General features: G+C 41.2%; 1 protein-coding gene across 9 annotated transcripts in view; it reads right to left on the bottom strand.

The window, feature by feature from the left end:
- Sacs (sacsin) overlaps positions 1 to 18557 on the bottom strand; it is a 102273-nt gene that overhangs the window by 39986 nt on the left and 43730 nt on the right. For 5 of the 9 annotated variants that reach the window (XM_030247881.1, XM_030247882.1, NM_172809.3 and 2 more), the window contains 4 exons: positions 16645 to 16756; positions 10960 to 11106; positions 8116 to 9610; positions 7229 to 7320 (listed from right to left, as the gene is read on the bottom strand). In XM_030247881.1, coding sequence (XP_030103741.1) covers positions 7229 to 7320; positions 8116 to 9610; positions 10960 to 11106; positions 16645 to 16756 — 1846 coding nt within the window. Of the gene's footprint in view, positions 1 to 2078; positions 2106 to 7228; positions 7321 to 8115; positions 9611 to 10959; positions 11107 to 16644; positions 16757 to 18557 lie in introns of all 9 variants that reach the window. The other 4 variants (XM_006519226.2, XM_006519227.4, XM_030247883.1 and 1 more) reach the window with 3 other exon arrangements.

Raw genomic sequence — 18557 nt, 5'->3', positions numbered from 1 at the left:
AAATGCTCACATAGGCGTCTCCATGTCCCCATCAGAAGGCCTCTGAAGCACCTCCACTAGGATGAGCAAAACAGTTTTTAGGCATCTTAGTAAATGACTTGTGGGTTTGTGGCTTTTACAACTAACAGCAAGGTCAAAACATATTTAACTATGCTTCTGAAAAAACTTCCCAAGGACAGCAAACTATTACCAGGTATGATACTGAAAACAACATGAATGCAAGCAGTCTCTACTCAGAGACTGTGCTATTTTTGTTTCTATTTATTCCCGTGTCTATGATCCTTGCTAACCTTGAGAATAAATGCAATGTGATCAGAAAGTAGAAACATCAGTTGGTATAAAAATTCATTTAACAATAACGTTTTAGTTCTAAATGCTTCAAGTGAACTCCTTCAGAGATGCACCCCACTAGAGAATGCTAAATCAAGGTGCTGAGTACACAGACATTCTTTTGCTTTTCAGAGACACAGTGGCAATGGCAGCTTTGATGGCTGCTGAGTTCTAATAATGTACCATCATATAGAAAATTCAAGACTTTGTAAATACACATCAACGAGAAAAGTCCAATTAAATGATGTACTATATATGAGTCACATCTTTTTCTTTTTGTTTTGTAATTATTATTATTACTTGTACATCCCAAACACAGCATCCCATCCCTCCTCTCCTCCTAGGCCCTTCTCAGTCACATCTTTAAAAACAAAACAAAAAAAAGAATGAAGAAAGAGAAAAAAACCAATGTAGAGGCTGGGGGGAGTAAAGGAAAAGGTGGCCCAGTGCCTGCCAGTCAGGACTCCACCCACACTCATGCCTAGACGTGGTGCTGCTGGTCTCTGGCCTTTCAGAAGCATCCTATTCCAGCTCTAATGGCCCAACTGCTTCCCAGAAAGTCTGCACTGATACCCTGCCACGGACATCTTGGCTTTGGCCTTTGGTTGTTACTTTTCTTGTAATACTGGGCACTGACTAGTAGGTCTCATGCAAGTTAGGCAAAAACCCTACTACTGAGCAATAGCCCAACGCTCCTTTTACTTTTCTCTTCATAGATTCTAAGTTGTCCAGGCTGGCCTCAAATTCACCTTGTAGTTCAGGTTAGTCTGGAACTTACAATCTTCCTACCTTAGCCTCAAAGCAGCTGGTATTACAGACATACACTATCAGGTTTGGCTTGGGCTTGAATAGATCTCCTATAGCTACAGATTCAGTAACCAGAATGGGACAGTCCCTAGGGCAGGCATTAACAGGGTAACTACTTACATAACCACTCTGCTGTCTCTTTTCCTACACTGTCCCAAAATAAGAGCTATTGATAAAGCATTAGATACTTTTACTATAAAGTAGAAGCCAAATTTAATATTTATAGAAATTATCACTCTAATAATGACTTAGTTCTTAATTTTATATATGTATAAATGTATAATCTGCTTCAAAGTATATGTATAAAAATAATTTCTATAAAGCAAATCTTGCATCCTTTAAATTTCCAAGTAAAACATGAACTTTGGAAAATAATAACAAAGGTATTTATTAAGACAAAACAAAAAGGATGGGCAATCAATAAACTGACCCACTTGGCACTGTAAGATCAGCTGACTATCCCTAATAGGAGATTGGCCACTTTAATGTTCCTTGTAGCTTGGACAGGGGCTTTCTACTCACACCGGTCTCAGCACTGAGCTACAATCCTAACAGTTTCCAGAATTTTCTCCCCTCCTTCATTTCTCCTCTGAGCATTTGTGTGCATAACAGAAATGCAGTCATGCCACTCTCTCCCATTTAAGCAGTCTAACATGCAAATTTCACAAGTGTCTTTTATTTTAAACTAAATAAAGTTTTCAAGTCATTTAAATGTTTTTTAAAAATCAGTGTTTGCAATAACAAAAGCCTGTATAAGTAGTTTCCTCTCTCCTTTAAAAGTTATTTCCAGCAAGGAAAAAAAAAAAGATTGACAGAATTTCTAACTAGTTAGGTTAAAAACAAAACAACACAGGATTCAGCACACCAACAAATGACAACAAATAAAAATAAATAAATAAATAAGGTTTCAAATGAACACAACATTCAGTCAGTGATCCTACCTGAGTATCCCCAGAGAAGCTGCTGTGCTAGAATATAATTAAAGCCATGCTTAGAGAGGCCAGAATAATCAATATTTCATAAGCTCACTACAGAAATTACTCTGCATTTTACAGCAATGCTGTCTGCAAAATCTCCACACAGCATTATGCAAAAGAAAAGGTGTATACAAAGCTCCAAACAGTATATATATACATTTAAGATTTAAAGATCTATTTTGATGCAAATTAACCCTAAACTATGTAAAAACTGAGACTTAGTTCAGAAAATAGCAAAGGCGGCGAGTGCATGTTTATAAGCACAAATTACACTGTGTTCACAGCAACCTGGAAGCTAACTATGGGCATTTTCACAGGCTAGTAGCATAAAACAGTCAGAGGGCCTAGAGACAAATTGAGAAAGGAGGAAATAGAATTTTTATAAGTACTTTAACATTTACACAAAGTAAAATTACACTAAATTCTCAGTATGATAAGAAAAAGGAGAATTTATCAAACATTCCTATTGTTTGTTTATGACAATCAATACTCATAAAGTTCTAAGAATTATCCCCATGGACAACTAGCCTTTCTATGAAAGTCATTTATTTTATTATGTATACCACTGTGTCTCTGTGGAATATGCTTGTGCACTGGGGTACATTGGACTCAATTTCAGGGCTAAGACAGAGACTGTAAGTCTCACTGGAATAACCTCCTCGCCAGCAGTATTTGTCAGTCAGGCAATACTAAGTGCTAGAGCGCTGGAAATAGACACCCAGACATGAACTCAGACCTGGTCTGTACCTAACAAGGATGGCAGATTAGAGAAAGGATTACAAGTAACTACACAAGTGCGGGTTTGTGGTGCTTTGTTATAAAAGCATGCATAGGTTGCATGTAACAAGATGTAACAAGGTGTGCACGGGGGGAAAATCAGATGTCTGTGCCTAGTGGAGAGAAATAAGTGTTCTTTAAATATGGCAGTGATGGGGGGGGGGGAACAAAACCAAGGAAGGAGCTGGGTAACAGCAAACACCCACTTAGCTTTCCTGTGTACCAGGACTCTTTTTAATGCCCAGAAAAAAAATAGAACGAGGACATGGAAAAAGCCTGGTGGACAATGTCAAGGACTTTGACCTTTTTTATATGAAAAAAACAAGAAGCCTTTCAAAGATATTTGATAAAAGGTGGAAAAGGAATGTTTTAGAAAGGTAAGTTCTCTCAGTGCTGGGCTAACTGGAGAAGTAAGAATGGCTGTGAGAGATACCAAGGATATGCCTGCATTTCAGGTTATGCACGGCAGCGGCCTGAATAAGGGAGAAGGTAGGCTTCGAACAGACTCTTCCTAGCACATGGTTCTTTTCTGCAACATGTAATTATGGGTATGGCAGTCTCAAATATCTCCACAAATCTTGTGTCAGTTATAGCTATCTGTATGCCAGAGGCTGGCAATGAAAAATGCAAGATTTTCTGAAGATTTGGAAACATGCATGTGTGGTCATCATCTCTTCAATAGTATTCATCATAATAAAGTTGTGTCCGAGTCATCACTGAAAACATGCTGTCCCCTGAGACATGAAGGCTAGAGGCCAGGCAGAATAGACAACACCATCCCTGCTGCGCTACCCAACACAGGCCCAGTCCATGCTCAGCATCTGAACAAGTACCCATCGCATGAGTGACAGTGTTGATTCCTATCCATATCCTATGCAGCTGTGGGTTTTATCATCTATTTATTAACTTCACCTGGCACAATACTTGGTATATACAGGAAAATGAATCATTTAAGGACTTTTGAGTTACTAATTGTAACAGAGAATGTAATCTTACCTAATTTTTTTAAAAAGCTTAATTTTTAAATTAAGAAACATGTATGTAGGATCCTGATGCCACTCCATTAGGAATTTGTCTCACTTAACTGCTTATTTTTTCTAGTCGCTTAATTTAAAACTCATTTAGTGGCAGAATTATTTAACTAGTCATCTGTCACCTAACTTCAGCTATTCCTCCATTTAGTCATGTAATTTAAACCACAAATAATCTAACTCACAAATTTAAAAAAAAATGAGAAAACAAAACCAGAATTGTGGCTATAACTGCATCTCAAGTTACTGAAAACTTTCTACTTCCTTGAGCTTCAAGTGGAGATGACAGAGGCTCTGATACCTACGGGTTGTGGAGAGCAAACAACAGAAGGTGCTAATCACAAACAATGTCTCCTACCTGTAGAAGGGAGAAGGAACCAAGACAAGGTCTTGAACTTGAAGCCCACTACCAAATCCACCAAAATAGCATCTAAAACCAGATAGAGCTCCAAGACCATTCCCTCCCACTGTGACCTATATTCTTCTCAGGGCCTGTGCGGAATCACATTTACTGTGTGGCTCAAGAGCTGCCTCCAGCACCCGTCTCCCTCACTTGGGCAAAAGAGAAGACAAAGACTCCATCTACTAGGAAGCATTCCAGGAAAGCGAGGCCGGAACTTCACTCTGGAGTTCAGGGCCAGGTCTGCTATAGTAAGACCCAGACTCAGCAGACAACAGAAGCCTTAGGAGCCTTCCCAACACTGGACAGAGATCTGCGCAGCAGGAGGACAGACTCATGTTCCAGCATGCTTCACTGTCAGCCTTAGAGCAGGACTTCTTCCCCAGCTGTCTTTTTCTTGTATGTTAATATCAAGCTCATGAGTGCCTCCCAAGCTTTCTCTGTGGTTACTACATGCTGGGAGAGCCGTCATGGAATGTGTGGGACACACAGATAGAGGCTGCTCAGTTGGAATTACTAAAGTTCAGGTTAAAAAGTTCTGGGTACTACTGCATAGTAGGGTAACTATGGATAAAAATCATATATCCTATGTTTCAAAAAGCTTGAAGATTCTCCATCAAGAAGTGGAAAATATTTTAAAAGACAGGTGTGGTTAACTTGATTTGAATATTATATAATGTGTATATCACATACCATATAATCATGCAATTTTTCCTTTTTCTGTATCACTTAAAAGATGGATTCAAAGTGAGTTAGGAGCTGTAGATGTTGCTCAGTGGTAAAGCACTTGCCTAGCTGCATGAAGCCTTGAGTTCAATCACCAAGAACAGACAAAGAAATTAACGGACAAAGCACAGGATGGAAATAAGTCTTCCCAGCAAGATAAATGCTGGGTAGATAAGTACAGATTGAGAAAGTGTTCTCGTAGGTTTAAAACAATAACTGAGCATGAACCTTAAAGTGTTATATAGTGTGTTCTACAGTGTGGGATACAGTGGAGACAAGTCTGACCAGTCTCATTGCTCTCCTGAAACTAGGAAGCGTTCAGGTTCACAAGTTTGTGCTCTTCCAAGACTAGAACAGAGAGGGGCCCTAAATGGATGGAAGCCACTGAAACAGCAGCTCATAATCACACATGTTTGGAATCACAGCTGACCACTATCATGGCAAGTTCAGTCATGGAAAGCCATCTAACTCATACTACAAGCCCACAGCAGCTAAGTGTCACAGTCATATGAAGAGAGAGTGCCACAGCAACAGTTAATTCCACAAGTGAAGTAACATCACAAGAAAGTACAACAGTAGCAGATCCATAGTCAGAAGGACAAACAGAAAGTTTCTACGAATTGTTGGACAGAACCTACAGTTGCAGAACAAAGATGATAACCCAATGTTTCACTGTGGAGTAAGCTTCAAGGAGAGAAACAGCATTTATAAAGGGGTCACACAAGAGGGAAACAAGAGAAAAGGGGAGGTCTGTGGCTGACATTCCAATGTTAAAATACCTATGGATCTCCAACGAAAGTGATCACAACAGCTTCCACATGCAGGAAGTTATGTGTTAGGCACTAGACTGGACTATCATTTCTGTCTATATGATCTGGTCCTCATAGGAATGCCTACAATATGTTATTACAGTGATACTGTTAAGTAGCCTGCCTTGGTGTAACTATGCAAATTAGAACCAACTCAATGGATATACAGTGAATGCTGCCAAGTTCTCCCAAGCCTGATCAACATAAAGTAACAAAACTTGACATAAAAAGGAAAAGGAAAGCGGGAGGCTGGGTAGAAGGCTCAGTGGGAATGCATATCTAAATACTTCAATAGCTTTCTTGAAAAGAACAGTTTACAACACGAGAGTCATCAGAATGCGGGAAACCCGCATCACTGCAGGTCTCACAGGCACAAATCCTTGTGACAAGAAACATTTACAGGCTCACTCTTGGTCTCATTTTTAACTCCAACCTCATTGCCCTGACAAGATCCAAATCCTTTCATGCATATTTTAATGAATAAAAATAGAAATGATGAACACTTTTCCTCGAAAGGGAAAGGTCATGTGTTGTCTACAACATATCACAAACAATAAGCTCCTTGGTAAGGCAAATTCTGAGATCTGGGGGCAACTTAGGTCTAACCTAGGAAAAGTCCAGACAGCAGTTTCATAGGTGATAGAATATTTGCAGAATAGAGATAGAATTAGAGTCAGGACCATGGTAATTTTCCCTCCAAATTACTGTCATTTCCTAAAAATCATTCCCAATGACGGGTGTTTATAGCTTTCCTAGGTCTTCTCAGGCCCCTTCCCTGGCAGTGTCTTGGAATTGGATTGGAACACATTTCCTGGAAGTTGATCCTATCTGGTAGCTATACCTGGGCTGGGGTGTGGGATAGCAGACAAGGGAGACAAGGCAGAAAACCTGGCCTCCTGCACTCATCTGCAAACTCTGAACCTAGCTTTCCTCTCATCTGTGACATTTAACAATCACTTTCATTGTTATCACACGCGCTGCAAGATCTGAGGACGGGAGGGTCTGAAAAGAACTAGCAAGCACTGGGAAAAAACCAAAAGCACTCTGCAGGTTAAGATACACTTCCTGCAAATGCCTGCTACCAAGAGCGATGACATGAGGGTCTCAATGACATTGCCATTGGGTTCTTGTTAGATGCTAGAATGGCTCCTGACACATCTTAAAGTGAACAATTGTCCTAGGCTGAGCCATATGGACTCACACTTCTAGGTCTAAAATGGACAGTTGTTAGAAGAAACCTTATAAAAACTGTTTGTATTTTTAGAAAGAGGGTTGTTTAAGAAAAGCACGGCGAGCTAGAGAGATGGCTCAGCCATTAATGGTTAGGCTCACAACCAAAAATGTAAGAACAACTCTGGATAGTTATAATACCTCGGGTCTGCGCAGCTTCTTTTAAAGCAGCTAGAAGGTGAGGCTTCAAGTTCTCCAAAATAAGTCTTGCTTCAAGACCTGGGAAAAGGGACCTAGAATTTGAGAAGTACACAGCAGTTATAATTCCAACAATTCTTCTGTTAAAAGCATCCACCATATAATTTCAAGCCAGTTAAACCTGCTATTTTATTTTATGTGAATTATAGTACACATCAAAGTTTTCTTTAGGCATCATACACCATGAAAATTCAAAAACAGTCTAAGTATTTAACAATATATACCCTCAGCTATTAAAAAAAAAAAAAAAAAAAACCAAAAAACCTTAGTTACTGAAGCCAAGTATGATGACGGACACATGTAACCCTAGCAAAGCATGACGACAGACACATGTAGCCCCAGAACGTGGGTGGCTGAAGCAAGAAAACTGCTTTCCAGGGTAGTCTGGGATACATCATGACACTGTCTTAAAAATACAAAGAAATAGTTATCTAATATACTAATTTAATTTAAATTTCATCAAAGTAATTTTAACTAAACTTACCTCTATTAGCGATTTATAATAACTGTTTTTAGTGTTGTGTGTGACAAATAGCTACTAGAATAATTTTTTTTGAGACAAGCTATTACTACTGTGTTGTCTTGGAATTCCTAGATCCAAGTGGTCCTCCTACCTAAGCCTCCCAAACAGCTGAACTGTCAATATAAGGCAATGACCCAGATTTTCTACAATGCCCTTTCACTTTAAAATATAAAATGTATCTTTTCACATTTCATGCCTCACCCACCCACCCACCAAATCCACACAGACACCTGGCAGTAAAGAACTCTGTAGAAAAGGCAGCCCCCTACTGACCGGATCAACCTTGTCTGAGCCCCACAGCACCCACCTTGGGAATTCTTCTGAGGTGATGTAAACAACATCTTGATCAGAGACAGACGAGGAGAAGGGGACAAAAGCCCCGCTCTGTAAAGGCAACAGCTCAAGCCCGAGCAGCTCACTGTAGGCTTGGTCGGAAAGCACAAATTCCAGAAGATGCAGCTTTTCTTCCGCACTGCCCAGGTGTGCACACTTCCTCAGTACCTGCCGCACCCACGCAGGCGTCACCTTTCTCACAGGAGACGCACTGGAGGTGGCAGAGGCTGCACTGAGCTGAACAGCAGCAGCCAAGTTCCCTGGGACCTTGGCAATCTGCTTCCCTGAGCTCTGGAGGTAGTTGAGCACAGATCGCGTGGATTCTAAACTTCCGTCAAGTTCTGAGAAGTGCACCTGCTCCAGCTTCACCCACTCGCCACCAATTGAGTAAATGACAGCATGCTGGAACAGTTCACTAAACAGTGGACCCAACACTGGATGCCAGTGTGCCTTGACCTTGCTGGCCTCAGGCCAAAGTTTGTAGATGGTGTCAACTGATAAGGGGAAATCAGAGCTCTTCTCTGTCTCCAGGCGTTTTATTGAATCTAGGATGAGAGTAGCATAAGTTTTGGGAACAACATTCACAATAAGATATTCATTCCACAAGGCCGCAGGGTCTCTCCATTGGTCCAACTCTCTCCATTTTATGCTCCTGCGGTTGTCAGTCAGGCCAAAGAAACCACTGATATGAACTGGAAGTCCTGTTCTGCTTTCTTCACCAGGAGGCAGAGGAAGAAAACAAAATGCTTTTCCTGAGAAATCAGATATTGCTCCATTTTCTTCATCCTTGCCTGATAAAGGCATGGCTAGTCCAATGATTGGAACAAATTTCAGTTCATCAGCCAAAGAATCCAGTTTACTACTAATGCCCCGCCCGCCCACACTGTTACATACCAACCACGACGTCTTCTGGGCATCTTTCGTGCTCTCATCCTCCAGAACTATGTTTATATGATATGTTACACAGGTGACACTGTTGCTTGGGATCTTTTTACAATAGTTACTTATAGCCGTTCCCAGAATCTTGATAGAATTTGGCCGTTCATGTTTCAGGGCCTTATTCTCACTAGCAGTCACTCTAAATACCAGTTTTTCTGTCCCATCAGCCTCTCGGACATGTAAAGACACCGCCTGCACACTCTTCAGGAAGAGTAGCACTGTGTCTGCATCCGCCCGGAAAGAGTCAAACAACTCCAGAACCTTCTGCTTAGTGTAGAGATTGCTGCTAAGCTGGGAAGGCTGTAAGCGAAGAGGGAAACGGAAAAATGTCCCTGGGAAGCTGCCATTTGTAAAGGTTTCCTTGGTGCTTCCAAAAACACCAATGAAGGGGGCAAACTGATCCGGAAGCTCATTTATTTCTTTGATGTCATCTTTGAGATTCCAACATTGGCCAGATTCATGGGGGCCAAACAGTGTTTGATGAGGATCTAGCATTCCTATCTGGTCACCACTAAAGATACAAGGAACATCTGTAGAATTGAAAACCAAGGTATGACCAACTCAAAAGACCAAAGAACAACTGTAATTGCAGCCATAATGAAATGATAACTACCATCAAAACATTACATAAGAAATAGCCTGACATATAAAATTCAACAAGTAACTTCATACTTTGAAAGTGATAGAGAATGGTTTCTGGTTTGAGGCAATCTAATAAGAGCCAATAATAGAAACTTCTATGTTTTTGTGAAAATCTGTGCTATCTCTTTAAATACTCATTAAGTGTAAGAGATAAACACTATTTACATATTTATACTCAGTATTCACTGCCACATAAGCCCAGTTAGAAAGAAAAGAGTTACAACCTATGTTCCAAATTAAAGATTTAGCTTTCTGCTACAATGATGCAGGTTGCTCCACTGCCACCTAACTGAGCAAGTACAGAGCCCACAGTGAGCGAGCCATGAGCTTTCCTGGGGAAGAATGCACATGTGCACAGCTACAGTTCTTAAAGATTCACATCTTACCACATGGTCTCTAGACTAATGTCAACTGCTTCTTTTGTTCTTCAACTGAAGACAGTGATATTTCAACACTGGCAGAAGTGGCTTTGTCAGATTTCTCATACTGAAAGAATCGTTTATCCATGGTGCTGCTCAAAGGGCTTCTTCCCAGGGGAATTCTGGTGTGTCTTGTCTCCCATGCAGACCTTAGCCCCTAATCTCCATGCACAATGTAACTCTAGTAAAGTCTGCCACCCCTTTAAGATGTGTACTTATCAAATGCAAGTACTGTTGTGACAATCACCTAAATTCTTACTCATCTTAAGTAGCAAATCTTATGTCCACTAAATCCATCAACAGTATAATGTAGGCTTTATTTGTCTCTAGACCTTACACAATGCCACACACCCATGCTGAAATCAAGCCAGAGAGACTGCTGACACTGTCAAAGCATAACTTGTGGCTTTCTCAAATCTCCAGATTGCAAAACAACCTTCTAGCAAATGGCCCACATCAATGTGCTCACTGTCAAGTAGGAGAGAAAATAATACTGAGCTGCACAGATGGGGCAACTGACCTGCTCTACACTCCTGCATAATAGTCTTTACATTTGTGCAGTCCGCAGGTGTGCTTCAACACGCACAAACAAACCATCACTCAGAGCCCAGAAGGTGATCTTCCAAAAGATGAATACATAAATACATTAAGACTTACATGTAACAACTACATTTTTGTGTATAGCAATATAATTTCAATATGTCACACAGTCAATATAAAACAAAATATCAATGTTAATATAAACACAGTAGATGTACTAACATTTATCTATAGTCTGGCTGACTCTCCTCCCCACTTGCCCACATCCAATACTGCACCTGTTATATGGTAGACAGAATTAAACCCAATTCCAAATCTTCCAACCTTCAGGGGATCATCTTTTTTCCTGCTTCTTGCTATTTCCTGAATGCCATGCCAGTCCTCTGGGGTGAAAACCGCATTGTTGTACACATAAAGAGCTGAGCCTGGGTGTTGAAATGCACAAGCAATTAGTTAGCAAGGAGTACACCAGAATGGATGGTTCTGTTTCAGGAGACTCATCCATACAAAACCAAAACAAACCAAAACAACAAAAACAAAAAACAAAACAAAACAAACAAACAAACAAAACCAACCAAAAAACCAAAACCCTGATTTGATGAGAGAATAGAGACCCATGAGTACAGTGACTAAATTTTGCATTATTATTTCAGTTGTCTTCAAAATAAAAATAAAAACAAATGTGGTAAAAGCTAACAGCCAGAGAAATATATTATTTGTCAAAAGTCCTGAAGAAATTAAGAGAATAAAGAACTTAAATACCAAGAAACCCAGAGCAAACAAGGATATTCCCACAGTGCACCATGCTCTGTGAAAACTTTTTTGAGTCCCATATTTAAATCACTCATTGTAAGTGGAATTTCTTGGAAGTGTGTGCAGTGCACATCAGAGCGATCAAACAATCGGTGCTGTTTAGCTCATCAAGGAGCTAGCTCTGGGATCAGTGCTGCCCCCTTCCATGTCAGACCCAAGCGTGCTCATGCCAGTGTCCTCTCTTGTGAGGATGGTCTGGGGCCCCTAACCCTGTGACAGGGAGGGATAAGAAGAGCAAAACACTACATGGGTAAAAGCATTGTGTCCTAGCAAATAGCTAGAAGGGAAAGCGTTTCTAGCCAACATCACTGCCGGTTATCCCATGATATAAAAGTTCTGCAATGCAAAAGAGAAGCCAGTTCCACTGTGGGAAGCTCATCCAGGGGAGAGAGCTCATGGGAAATTCCAGTCTGATTGTCGCAGCTCCCCTAGTCAGTCTGTTGTATACTGTGTCCAATCTGATGATGTCAGCTCTAGTTGTTGCTATTTGTTTTTTTACTTGGACACCATTCTGAGGGGAGACTCTGTTCTGCCCCAGACTCTCTATTGGAAACTCCAGCTGGCTGTCTTAAAGGGGCTTTCTCAATAAATTTCTGCTGGCTGCTTTCAGCAAGTGACCTGATGCTTTATTATCTATCTATCTATCTATCTATCTATCTATCTATCTACCTACCTACCTACCTATTATCTATCCATCCATCTATTTGTTACTATTTATTCTTTTACTTTTTTCTGTATAGTGTACAAGATCATCCATTCAAAACTGAAAGTATAGCAACCATAGATCATTCTCTAGATGTATAGAACAATCTATTAAGAAAACCTACAACCTAAATAACTTTGTCACTGTATTTTTTCATATAGTAGAAATCAATTACTTACTAAAGTTAGTAATGTTCACCTTGTGAATATTTGGGTTGTATGGTTTTGATTTTGCTTTACTTAATCTCTATAGAAGGCGTTGATGGTGTAAATTTAAATAGTCCTGAATTTGGTAAATAGTTAAATAAACTATTTGAAATTATAATGCTATCTCCAAAGTGGTTTCTTTAACAAATATTGTATTTATAATTTTGAGCAAATACACTCTTTCAAGACTGGTTTTCAGAAATCCTAACATTATCTATATATAAGCAACTATGTCAACTTAAAATATGACAATGTTTTCCTTTGGAAAGTTGCTTAAGAATAACACAGACACAATAAAGCACAGAGACAATCCTCAGACCTGTGCAACCTCCATGCTAATGAACTACACAGAGATTCCCAACACCCAAAGAACATCTCTCCATAAGCTTCTTTAAATATGGAATGTTGGCCTGGTCAGGTTTTGGTTGTCGTTGTTTTAATCAGTGCAGCAGCTATCTTTAAAACAAAGTCAGGACATGAAATTGATCAAGGCTGCAAAGACTATTGTTTTTCCTTTGGTTTTTCAAGACAGGGTTTCTCTGTGTAGCCCTGGCTGTCTTGGAACTCACTCTGACCAGGCTGGCCTCAAACTCAGAAATCTGCCTGCCTCTGCCTCCTGAGTGCTGGGATTAAAGGCGTGCGCCACCATGCCCAGCTGCAAAGACTATTTTGAAAAGGACAAGCACACAGCTGTGAAAAGGTACTCAGGCAGCAAGGGGGTCGGGTGTCACCAGAGTCACTGTTACCAATGACAGCCACAGACTCAGCTTCTTCATCTATGCCAACATAAGAGCTTTACCTCTCCAGACAGGAGTATTAAGAATCCACAGTGGTATAAATAAAGGCTCACCACAGTACACACCATTGAGAAGAACCCTTAAACTGTTAGCTATTTCTAATATGATACAGTAAGTCGTCAATATAATATTAATCTTTATATTAATAATATATAATTTTACATAATATGCAAAAATAGTAATAGATGACTTGTTAATAACCAATAGCTAACTACAGCTAATATAAAATGGCATCAGTCAAATACTATATGTTTCTGCCTACTCCCTTTTCACTAAAAATATCAGATACAAAAGGAAATATCACAGAACAGGCCCAGGAGTGAAATTCTTGCCATAATCTAGAAAACAACTTTAAGCTCTCTAGAAGGGAATTAGGAAGCCCAGCAGAGTCACCAGTACTGCAGCAGAGCACCGCTAGGGGAGGGGCAGTCGCCATCCCTCCAAGGGTCACCAGGAGAGCTGAGTGCTCAGATCCTCAGCTGGGGCTGGACTCCCTACCTCTGCATTCTATCACGGATTACCAGGCTTGAGCTTGTGCATGGACTCATGGCTGCCACCAGTTTATAAAAGAATGCCTGTCGTGTCCAGAAAATGCGTGTATGCCTCTGGCTAGTACAATCTTCTCACTTCTCTAGAAGGCACAGATTAAGAAAGAATTGGGAGAACCACACTTATTAAACTTCAAAGGAAGAAGCATGGCTGATCCCTGGTCACCCAGAAAGCTGGTGTAGGCGCTGTCTAACAACCTAGTGATCTTTTTGCTGTGCTGTGGAGCCAGCCTCCCTGAATCCCTCAGTATCGTGAGCATTGTTTAGGCCCTAATCCTAAACTTAGTCTCTCAGTAAAGAGAGCCCATCCTTCTGAAAGAGGCCCCAGGTACTGTGCATTCTCCATCAACAGAATCTGTCCTGGGCTTATTACAAATCCTTCCTCCATAGGCCCTTGCCCTGAGCACTGTTTATCAGTCAACAGAGCTCACTGGGTACTGTAAAGGTTACAGGTGCTTTGCTACTTTGCAGTTTATAAGTTTCTATGCAGCTGTGACTAAAGCTTTGTTGTGCTAACAGTCACATGGAAACGTCTTCATTCCCAAAGTTCTACTGGGCTTAAATGTGTAAGGAAAGTACACCCTGAGGTCAAGAGTTCAGGCCCAGAGCTTGTCAAGGTGGTGCTGACTCCAGCTTCTTTCTTTACCTCCCACCTCCCTGCTGGCTGTGAGGCTTACAGGGGACCCAGCACCACCTCCTCTTGTAAGGTGATCCCTGAGCCAGGCGAGGACCATTTCAATCTTGTGGTGGTGGTTGTGGTGGTGCGATGTTGAAATGCTATGTGAAGGTCTGGGTGGCCCTGAACTCACTATACAGATCATGTTGGCTTTGAACTCACAGAATCCACCAGCCTGAGTGCTGGGACTAAAAGTATGTACCACTATACCCAGCTGTTTCAATGTTTTCTTTAATGAAGACTGGAAGCAAAAAACAAAACCAAAACAAAACAAAAAAAAAAAACAACCTTAAGAAATGCTTCTAGGAGGTCTATATCCTCACCAGCACAGCACATCAGAGCAATGAGCACAGAATTCCTGGGGCATAAGGACAGCCCATCACACCAAGGCCCCCATTTCCTCCTAAGAGTAAGTGGGAAAAACAATTTCCCTTTCTGTCATTAGTTTTTCAGCAGGAGAACACAGAGATCAGAGGGAGTGCCCGGTGTGTCACCACCTGTGGAGCTGTGTAGTGGGTAGGGCTGTGCAGTGGGTAGGGCTGGGTAGGACCAGGATACAGTCTGAATGCAAACTGAGCATCACTGCTGAGCTACATTAAATAATAAAATTAGAGCCAAGGAACAACAGGCTAATCATCTCTCTACTGAAAGGCTGGTCTCTAGAGGACGGCACTAGAGTCAGCAAGGTGGCAGGTCTCAGAACCAGGGTGCAAGCCTCCTGATATTACCACAATATACACATCTCTTTTTCCAGATCAAAGTTCCATGGCCAGGTCTTAAAACAAATGTCAGAATGACAGTAACCATGGCAATAAGTGCTAAACATCCAATAACAATGGTGACACCTTCACAAAACACCATCTTGTCACTTAAACTTCTCTTGGCGATATCTAAGAAAATGAGCTAAGACTTCTTTTTCAGTTACTGTCCACCATGTGCAAGTATTCACAATCATCCGACAATTTCAGAGCTGCGCTAAGTTACATTCACATTTTCCCACACTTCAGAGTGGGAGCAAGCTGGCAAGCATCTACAGGTAACGGCTCCCTTATGACTTCCCTCTCACCACCCTTCTTCCCTCCCCCTGGTGAGTCTATGCTCTCACCCCCAGCAGAAGGGCAGCCCTAAAGCAGGAGACAAGACACAAAAGCACAGCCGTAAGACTGGGCTTCTCTCCAAATGCAGAAGAAATTATATTTATATAGAGGCAGTGCCCTTTATCTTATTCATAATATAAAGTACAGGTGGAGTGACAAGAATGGGAGGCTATGTGATTACACTGCTAGCCATTTAATTTTAATCTTTTTTCCTCTAAGGATACTACCAACTGGCAGAAACATCTTCCCACCAAAAGCAGAGGAGAAGAAGCTCAGCACCTGAATTAAACATGCCAAGAAGTACAAACGATAACTACACTGTTTATTAAGTAAATAGCTGTAGATCATTAAAAATCACCATCAGTTAGGGAGAGGGAACTTATAGAGCCCACCTCCAACGTGGACAGGGCATCAAGTGAGGAAAGGGGTTGCCATTCCACAGTCAAATCTCTGACCCATAATTGTTCCTGTCTGAAAGAATTACAGGGATGGAAATGGAGAGGAGCCTGAGGAAAAGAAGGTCCAGCGACAGGCCCAAAGTGGGATCCAGCTCAAGGGGAAGTTGATCCAAGGCCTCACGCTATTACTGAGGCTATGGAGCGCTCACAAAAAGGGATCTATCATGACTGCCCTCTGAAAGACCCAACAAGCTGAAAGAGTCATAAGCAGCCATTTGTACCCAACCAATGGACAGAAGCAGCTGACCTGTTGCTGAATTAGGGGAGGCTGAAAGAAGCTGAGGAGAAGGGCGATTCTGTAGGAAGACCAGCAGTCTCAATTAATCTGGATCCCCAAGATCTCTCAAACACTGGACCACCAGACAGACAGCATACACCAGCTGATATGAGGCCCCCAACACATATAACAGTAGAGGACTTCTGGGTCTGTGTTCATTCAGAAATGATATGCCTAACCCTCAAGAGAATGGAGGCTCTAGGGAGTTTAGAGGTCAGGTGAGGTATGGGGGTGGGGGTATCCATGTGGAGACGGGGGAAGGAGGTGTAGGATATGGAGCAATTGGAGGGTGGATGGGGGGGATGGAAGATGGAGTGTAAAAAATAAATTAATTTTAAAGACATCACCATTAGTATAAAAGATAAAATTTACTCCAATTTATTCTTACCCTGATATTGTGCCATATCTTTCGACCAAAGAGTCTCCGTTCCATATTGTGTTTCATCATATAAAAATTTAACCTCTGTGGCCCCAGCATCTTCTGCATTCTGAATTAATTCCTAGCCATAAAACACACCAAAAATGACATTAATATAGTAATCTACTGTTCAACTTTGTTTTACCTAAAATATCTAAAACGTATATTAAAGAGAAGAAAACCTCAGTCTCTCCATGGGTAAAGTTAAGCCCTAGTTAGATTCCTATTGAAAGTAGCTCCTACATACACGGGAGTTGGGAAGTCTTTCCCAGCAACACATCTGCAAATCGCCTTTGAAACTGCTATCATTTAGCCTCTATCTACAAATCCTGGAAGTTCGAAATATCCACCCACAGCCTTTGTTCAAAGGAGACTACTCTAATTCAAAGTTCAATACATATTATTCTGAGATAGCTTATGCTTAAACAGCTTCCAAAAATAGACCATTAGTTCTCAATTGTTTACCAAACTTTAAAAAGAGTCTTAGAATCCTTTTATCTCCTAGAAACAAGGATATTCAATAGTTTGAGTCTACATGCACCCTTAATAGGCAATACTCTTGACAGCCTGACACTCCTGAAGCAGAAAGTATCTTAGTACTGAGAACCATTCATAAAGTAGTATTGATCACTTGTTGGATATGGGTGAATGGGTGGGTGCCTAGACATCTGTGACCTAGAAAGGAAAGGGCAAGAATATCAACAAAATTCTCAGTCCTAACCACCCAAATACTTCTACACAAAATATTCTTGTCAACTAGAAGCAAGCTACGGCTGAAATAAGTTCAAGCCATAGAGATACACCTACAATCATCAAAACTTGAATGGAACTCTGGAGAGCCACCCCTAACTTATTCTCCAGAGCCTGTCTACAGGTTCTGTAGGGGAAAAATCATCACATGGTAAATTCCCGAATAGCCTCCTACTTAGAATAAAGCAAACTGAGGGCCACCACCTTAAATGGATATGTGGGTGTCTAGAAAAGTCCACATATCCCCCCAAAATATCCCCTCCTATTATCAAACTCATCAACATCTGACTTTAGGGAAAGTCCTTTTTATTTCCCTGGACCCTTGCAATCACTAAATTAAAGAGCACTTTAGCTGATATCAAAGCAATGCCAATGGTAAAGCCTCTAGAAGAGTACAAATGTCGAAGAACTCAGGAAGAAGAGACTTAAACAGCCAGCCTGGGTCTGGGCTTTTCAGGTTCACCAAGTACATCCACAGGCCTTGTGGGTGCTTCAGTATAGCTCGAGGGCACAGGGCTCGGCTAGCATATGAGAGGCTCTGGGTTTGAGTCCCAGAAGATGGAGTGTTTGGGCCAGCCAGCAGCCATATGTCTAACCCTGAATAAACTCACCTGAACCGTCTCTAACTACCCACACATCCACTGGCGCTATGGCTGCTATTCACACAGCTGCCATTTCTCATAGGTGCTTTAATGGCTTAGATCCCTTTCCTTTGCATTCAGTCCAAGGAAGTCTTTAAAAAATGAACAATATGCTAATACGATGGGTGGACAATAAGAACTAAATGATTGGTAGAATACTATGTTAGCTTACAAACAATAAAAGGAGTTTGTCTTCATGCCTTATGTGCATTATAGGAAGCAGGGTTTAAGAAATCTGAAGATAAAACACTAAGTTCCAGGCCCCAGCCCCCAATCACAGGCCATACAACAAGTAGAGATATCTCTATATAACGAGCTCCTCCAAGGTGTAACCCTTAGGGGTCACATCTATGGATTCCAGGAAGCAGCAAGTCCCTGAAAATCTGGACCCACTTTAGCAAACACCATAGAAGGTGGAGGCTAAGCTACAGGCAATTCTGAGAAATGCCGCTGAGCCTAGCACTAAATACCCAAGGATTAGAGATGCTACAG

The sequence above is a fragment of the Mus musculus genome, chromosome 14, assembly GCF_000001635.26.
Source record: "Mus musculus strain C57BL/6J chromosome 14, GRCm38.p6 C57BL/6J".
Classification (NCBI taxonomy): domain Eukaryota; kingdom Metazoa; phylum Chordata; class Mammalia; order Rodentia; family Muridae; genus Mus; species Mus musculus.
Note: the sequence above shows the minus strand (reverse complement) of the source record. Positions and strands in the feature narration are given on the sequence as shown.